The 7,292-nt window shown below is 48.6% G+C and overlaps 1 protein-coding gene across 1 annotated transcript; it reads right to left on the minus strand.

Annotated features, from left to right (window-relative positions):
- Nucleotides 1–585: 585 nt before the first annotated feature.
- Nucleotides 586–6,733, minus strand: BAMBI (BMP and activin membrane bound inhibitor). The gene is made up of 3 exons (XM_058681590.1): nucleotides 6,626–6,733; nucleotides 3,098–3,385; nucleotides 586–2,644 (listed from the first exon to the last, which is right to left on the minus strand). Exons 1-3 carry the CDS (start codon nucleotides 6,699–6,701, stop codon nucleotides 2,226–2,228), a joined length of 783 nt encoding a protein of 260 aa, XP_058537573.1. The 5' UTR covers nucleotides 6,702–6,733; the 3' UTR covers nucleotides 586–2,225.
- Between the last annotated feature and the right edge of the window lie 559 nt (nucleotides 6,734–7,292).

Here is a 7,292-nt window from a genome sequence, read left to right on the forward strand (position 1 = left end):
TCAAAATAGAAGACTATTTTTTATTCTTTTTTTTTAAAGATTTATATTTCTAAGTAATCTCTACACCCAATGCCTGCAACCCCGAGATCCGGAATCGTATGCCCTACCAACTAAGCCAGCCAGGCACCCCCAACACAGGACTTGAAATCCTTCGTTGCCTTATTTAAGGAATTGCCGAGTTCCTGGTTAACTGGTATTTGGAAGAAATGAGGTGAATAGAGAATAACAGCAGGGCCAGCAGGGGAAAACTAACTACACAGAGCTAATACAAACACTGCCTACCCGGAAGAATCACCGAGCTCGTAGGATGCTGTGCATGAAAGGAGAATGGCAAAGGAGCGGGAAGTCTTCATTTTCAAGCTGCGAAGCTCCTGTAATTTGATCTGGAGTATAAGTGCAGGTGAGGGTAGAAACCCCAACGACTGGCAACTTCAGTGAAGTCTCTTCCCTAGACAGGTGTGCATAGTTAGGCCCCACAATTCTGTAGCTCCCTCAAGAAGTGCCACTCCTAAAACTTAACCCATTTTATAAACTGTAAACCACGAGTGCAAGAACCATAATTCTCAAAAAGCACAATACGAATGCTGTCATTTATTAAAATGTGTATTTATTCCATAGCCTACTTTGAATGGGGCTGTGGTCTACCAATTATTAAATAATCTAGGTTACTGTTTTTAGACTAGTCATTGCAGCTCAGATTCTTCCATGAACGTGGCTACTGCATCTGTCTTCAGGGATCCAAATTATGCTGACCATAAAATATTCCCCCAAATACGCACACACGCAAAGAATCCCTTAACACTTATCAAAGACAACCCCATACTCAAATATGCAGACTATAGGTTAATTTTTAGCAGAAGTTTCAAATATACAAAAGAATCGAGGGAAAAAAAAAAATCCTATGTGGCAAATTCTTCTCACGTGTAAGATAACAAAGACCTATTTGGGGGAAAAATATGCAAATGCAGCATGGGTTTAAATTCAGCCTGAGAAGTGTTGCCAGACAGAAAAGTCCGGCAGGAATGGAAACACAGTCTATCAGTGGCTGAAGTCAATGTCAGGGGCAGGGGGTCCCAGTGGTACTGTGTGTTCTTTAAATCTCAATTGATACAAATAACGTTCACTGTTGAAACCCTTTCTAAACATTGAGAGGTTAAAAAAAAAACAAAAAACAAGTTAGCATAACACTGTGTTGAAGGAAGGTTTGCAAACTAGGAGCATGATACAATCAAGTTTGGCTAATTTGGGGTCCACAATATTTAACGTGATTTGACACAAAGTTAATCGATAAATTAATCAACAGCAAAAGGAGACAATGACTAACTTGGACTACGAGAAGAAGTTTCCTTTAGTGGGTTTGGTCTGGCTTTCCTTTTGGGGTTGGAGGTAGACACATTTTAAAAAGAAGCATTCCAGAGCATCTGGAGTAAGCTGAGAAATATTACCTTTGCTAAGGCAACTCCAGATACTGATCCATCTTATCTGACCTGGTATAAGTAAGTCTAAGATTTCTCACAGATGAAAGCTAAAAACCAGAACTGTCCTAACAAAAAACGGGGGGGGGGGTGGGGTGGGGGGGGGGGTGAGACACTGAACGATGGCAGTACACATTTGGAAATTTTCCACGCTGTGAGAAAATTACAAATACACAAGGAAGAATGAACAAGATCTTGGTCTTGTTTCAAAACAAAAAAAACAAAACAAAACAAAAGTCAAGCCCAATCCTAGAGTGGAGACCTTATCAGAATCAGCAACAGTAGAATCAACAACAGATCTTCGTTTGTGGAATGAACGTGTCATCTCTTACACTTCCCACTTAGTTTGTTTTTAATTTATGACAAGACACGGCTAAATTTCAGACAAAAAATATAGATATATTTTTTAAATCTTTACAATAAATCAGGACGTCGGAGCTGACACAGAGCACATGTCAGTTTATTTAGGTGCTCGATTCCAGCTCGCGCAGATGCAAATAACCCTGGTAACAGTTGAGTGCACAGTCCTCTCTTTGCTTTTTCTAATTTTAAAGCAAAGAATACATCTGACTGCCTTCAAGTCTGTGCAAATAATCCTTCAGAAGAAATATCCAAGATTCTGTCCGCAGAGGTCGTTTGGTCTCTCCCAGATGATGACGTGAGTTTGTTTTTCTTCAGATAAAGTGCTCCTGTCCAGCAGAACTCAAGGCCTTCAAAGCGTCCGAGAACTTGGGTGCGGATGAGGCCCTGTCATACGAACTCCAGCTTCCCGTGCCCGCTGTACATGCCCCAGTGAACGAGCGAGAGGATCTTGTCGTTGCTGAGGTCCGCCTGCCTCAGTTTGTCACAGGTCAGGCAGCAATTCTCGTGCCCGCTCACGGGCACCATGCATTCCAAGTCCAACTTTGCCACCTGCCCCTTTTTGGAATGGTGTCCGTGAAAGCTGTAATGCAAACGCGACAGCATCTGCTGCCGCTGGTCCTGCAGTCTCTTGTTCTCGCTTCGAAGCATCCTCAAGGCTAACATGATAAGCAACACTAAAATCAGGCCGCCGGCGATGGGAACAGCGATCACCGCTGCCCGGAACCACAACTCTTTGGAAGAGGTCAGCTCCTGCACTTTGGTGATGAGGTTCCTGCTCCCGTCGTGCCGATACCGGTTTCCTGGTCCTGAGGGAGTACAAGGAACGAGGAGACTGTGTTAACCCCTCCTGTGGACTGGACACTTACGATCATCTATCCGTCTGGCACGACGCACCCCATCTAAAAGAAGCTTACAGTGACCTCGGCAACTTTCAGAAAATGAATGTTGCAAACACGATGCCCAGAGGCTTATAAAAAAACAGGTGTTTAGAGACTGTCGTTACTGAAGAGCAATGGTCTTCTGAGGTCTTGAACGTGTAGAAAAACCAGGCAAAGCCTATCGTGTAGACAGACATCTAATGCTCAGGCAGACACAAAAGCGACTCAACAGAGATGCATCTTTGCACCCAGCCATGCCTCTCCCTCCGGTGTCTCTAATTACATTCACAGCAAAATCAACAGCAGCAGGCACACCAAGTCGCGGCTGCCACAAGCCCGTAGATCAGGCAAGCGTTCTGGTTAGAAAGGGCTTCCACCTACCTGAGGCCTCCCCCTTGGGAGGAGCCAGGACATCCTGCAGCCCTCTGTAATTGCACATATCTTCATGACAGCATCCCAGCGTGGGCATGGTGGTGCCAGAGTGGTTCCGTGCCTGTTTGGCTTGGCAGACGTCCGCTGTGCTCGCGAGAGAGTCCAGGCAGCCATGGGTGAGCGGGGAATTTGTGTTCTGGGGATCGAGAAGTCTAGAGAAGCAGGCACTCAGCTCAGATTTACACATATAGCCAGTGGCCACGCAGTGGGCAGCATCACAATAGCATCTGATTTCACCTGAAAACAAGGAGAAATTGCGTCACACTCCTTCAGGGGGCAGATAATGCATCCCCCTAAGCAACTGCTAAATCGCCAAGATCAAAGGCACTAACTTTTAGAATATTCAGCTGAGCGCCTACAATGGCAGTCCCCGGTAGACTGGAAAAGCCCTAGGTGCTTAAGTTTCAATCCAGTTCAATGTAATTTTAGAAATGTATTAATCCCAATTGCAGAGTATCAGAGTTCAGCCACGTCTGATGAGTTAGCAAGGAATTAAAAATACTACTGTTGGTTTTGAAGGAAAACAATCATCACGATAATTTCTACCGTAAGGTAAATTACACTGTTTATTCATCTTAATCCTACGTGACCATACAACATAAAAATGCTAGGCTTTTTGATTTTGTCAGTATAAATATTTGATCGGAACTACTGAATTGTTTACTACCTTAAAGAGCTGTGCCAAGATTTAAGAGCTTTAGCTAACACCTTATAAAGTTATTAACTAGAAACACAACAATCTAGAAATTGCTCCGGTCAGGAGGTTTTAAAACTATGAAACTGGGCAGCTATTTGCAACCTCTCTAGAAAAGGCAAACTTTGCCTATAAAGATCTTTTCATGCAGAGGAGCTTTTAGTCAGTATATTGTAAAACAGGAACTAGGCAGTTTACAATTAGTGGTTTGCTTGCCAAAGTCAATTTCTTTCAGCCCAAATGGAAAGTCATAAAACTGGGGGCGGAGGGGGGGGGGGGGAGAGCGGGAGGAGGGGTGGCGGGTATTAAAAAAAAAAAAAAAAAAAAAAAAGGCAAAGCTAACTTCTCCGCCCCTTAACTCCCCAGTTTAACATGTAATTCAACATGGGATCTAAAAGGGGAAACGTTGAAACTGAAAATCCTCCCCTGGTTGAATGAAAAATCCTTAAGGAAACCTCAAATTTTTCCCCAGGAAGTGATTAAAAGTTTCCTTTATAAAACTTATTTGGGGAGTTGCAAGTCACTAGTAACATTTTGCTGCATGCGCGCCCTGAGGCTTTTAGCATCAATTTCTAGTTGAAATAATCTGGGTCTCCGAGCTATCCCTAATACCATAGCTGACAGTGTACTCAGGTCACTGTCGTATGCCACAACTAAAGCTACTAGAACGGAACTTAGGCACACTACCCCTTCCCGGCTTCCCAATCTGAAGTTCTGTCTAGTTACTGAAACCTGTGCTCTGAAATTAAACATCAGGGACTGTGGCTTTATAGACCTCTTCCTACCCTCTCCTTTCTTCCTCCTCCTCTCCCTGAATGTGAATGCCTGAGTAAGGTGTCTCATTTAATTATCTGTCCAGATTCCAGGCCACCGTATGGTGTGCTCAGTTTTCACCAGAGGCTGCTAATGCTTCGGTTCTTAACAAAAAAAACAAAAAAAAAACCAAAAAAAACAAAACCTGCCAGCTAAACACAGATCTTTGGCAATGGGGAGTTTTTAACCGTCCAAAGCTGGAGGTCTTTCTCCTATCCTAAATCTGCGCTCCCTGTCCCGGGTCTGGGCCCAAGTCCCTTACCCGGGGAAGACCTTGGGGCTGGAAACCCGCTTTGGCTGGGTTTTTGTCTCCTCTTTCCAATCTTGATGTTTTGCATAAAGGTCACCACTCCTAGGTGGGGAGGACTACATATCCCTAGTCTAACAAATTCCATGTATAGATTTAAAGTAGAAATAAAACAGATGAAAAGTCCATTCTGATCCTATTCACCTCACTCCTAGCACAGAAAAAGAAAAAAAAAAAGTTAAATGTTTATGAGAGCCTATTTAAAATGCTATATTTGCCACGACCTAAAACAGTCTAATAAAATTTTGACAGGTAACTACGAAAGTTCTAACAACTTTTTTTTTTTTTAATTGGAGCCACATTTGAACAAGTTGAATGGACTTTTGTATTACTGTATTAAAACTATATTTCTGTCGTTTCATAAAGTTTCTTCCTGTGGCATGTGAAAGGCCCAAAAAGGGGACTGGTATTTGAAAACAGTGAACAATGCTCTTCTGTTCCCCCCCCTTTCTTGTTACTGTATGTAGTGATTACACAAAAATGTCTGCTTTAGTCAAGATGGCTACAGGAGAGACTGCTGGCTTCTTTTAAAGCTTTTGAAGTCCGCAGCAGTCAGAAATCTCTGATCCCCTAATTATATCATTATCAGGCACATAGTTTCGGTATCTGTGACTTCATGTCAGCCTCAGTCCCTCCCTGTTCTGCCGGCCTTTGATAGGGCCAGGAGGCTCCCCTCTGCAGGCTACCAGGGCTGTTATTTAGGGTTAATTACACCCTTCCTTCCAAAATAAATAAATACTGTAGCACATCATCCTTGCTGGGCTAGCTTATCCTTTAACCTCATGCCTGCTACATGGCAATTAGAGAAGGGGGGTGGTGCAAAAGCGAAATAACGCTTCCCAGTTAAAAAAAAAATTATCTGTTCACACAACTATTCATGGAGTTGGGGAGGGGGGAGGTGAGGGGAGGGTAACGTTGAAATCTAGGAGTTCTGGTTATTTCGACCTGAAAGGCGAAAGCCTGCAGGGGGAAATAAAGACCCTGACCTGTGCCTCTTTTTCTTTCTTTTCTTTTGTTTTCTTTTTTTGGTAGTGTGTAAAATACGAGGTGAGCGGTAAGTGGGACCGCTGACAGAGCCTACTCGTCCCAGCCACCGCGAAGCCACACAGCACACACTCCTGCACAGAGACACACACTTCGAGCACCTACTCTCGCACAGGGAGTCACGCACACTCGCTGGCTCACAAAGACACTCACACACACAAAGCCACAGTGGCGGACAGGGCCGCACGTGGAGACGTGCGGGGACACCCCCACACTCCAGCGCGGTGCCGCCCGGCCGCCCCCGCCCTCGCCCTCGGGGTGCGCAGGGAGGCGGCGGCCCAGCGCACTTCACCGCCCCGCTCCCCGGCTGCAGACGTTCAGAAGTTCGCTACGGACGGACTTCCAAAAACATTGTGACAAGCACTTGCCCTGAGGTCTGACTCCACCTCCACGCGCCGCGCCCGGGACACCCGAGGGGGCGGCCGCGAAGCCACCGCCGCGACTTCTAAGAACAGGCAACTTGTCGCGACCTGCGGGCTCCAGCGCGGGAGGAAACCTCGCCCGCCGCTAACAAAGCCTTGGCAGCCGCCTTCAAAGGCCCGCGGCGGCGGCCGCCCCGGGACCCCCGCGCGCCCCTCCCCGGGGAGCCCGCGCCCCGGGCCGGCCGGCGGGCACCCACCTTTGGTGAGCAGCACGGCCATGGCGCAGAGTTCGAGCTGCAGCCAGATGAAGATGTAGCTGGAATGGCGATCCATTGACGCCCCCCACGGCCGCGGCGCCCCCGCCGGCTCCCGGAGCCGCGGCGCAACTGCAGCCTACGACTCCCGGAGCGCGCAGTGCATGGGTGCTGCCCGGGGCGGCGGGCGCCGTCAGCGACAGGGCGAGGGCCCCGGCCGCGGCCGGAGCATGGAGCGCGGCTGGAGGGGCGCGGAGGAGCCCAGACGACTTTCGCGACTCGACTCCGCAGCCAGCGGCTCCTCCGCTCCGCTCGGCGCTGCACTCCCGCGTGAGCTACCGGCCTCGATCCGCGTTGGCCGGGCACTCCGCGAGGGGAGAAGCTCCCCGAGCGCACGCAGAGACCGCCAGCCGCGAGCTCCAGCCAGCGCCCGCCTCAGCCGGCCCGGATCCGCGCCGTAAATAGCGCCCCGCGCCGGGAGCTGGCCAGACACCGCCCCGCCCCCGGCCCCGCCCCGGCAGCGCCAGCGCCGTCCGATTGGCCGCCAGCCTCCAGTCAATCATCCCCGCGGCGAGGAGGCGGGCCCAGAGGGGGGCCAGGAGGGACCTGCCCCGCGGCCCCTGGCGGCGCCGGCGTCTAGGGCCGCGGGCTGGGAGGCTGCCGTCTCCCG

The sequence above is a fragment of the Neofelis nebulosa genome, chromosome 8, assembly GCF_028018385.1.
Source record: "Neofelis nebulosa isolate mNeoNeb1 chromosome 8, mNeoNeb1.pri, whole genome shotgun sequence".
NCBI classification, from domain to species: Eukaryota; Metazoa; Chordata; class Mammalia; order Carnivora; family Felidae; genus Neofelis; species Neofelis nebulosa.

Excerpts from the sequence above, each read along its gene's own strand:
- BAMBI (XM_058681590.1), bottom strand. The coding sequence starts at position 6,701 with ATGGATCGCCATTCCAGCTACATCTTCATCTGGCTGCAGCTCGAACTC. Across the intron at positions 3,386-6,625 it reads GGCCGTGCTGCTCACCAAAG|GTGAAATCAGATGCTATTGT; the intron begins GTGGGTGCCCGC and ends CCTTGTTTTCAG. Across the intron at positions 2,645-3,097 it reads TCCCAAGGGGGAGGCCTCAG|GACCAGGAAACCGGTATCGG; the intron begins GTAGGTGGAAGC and ends GTACTCCCTCAG.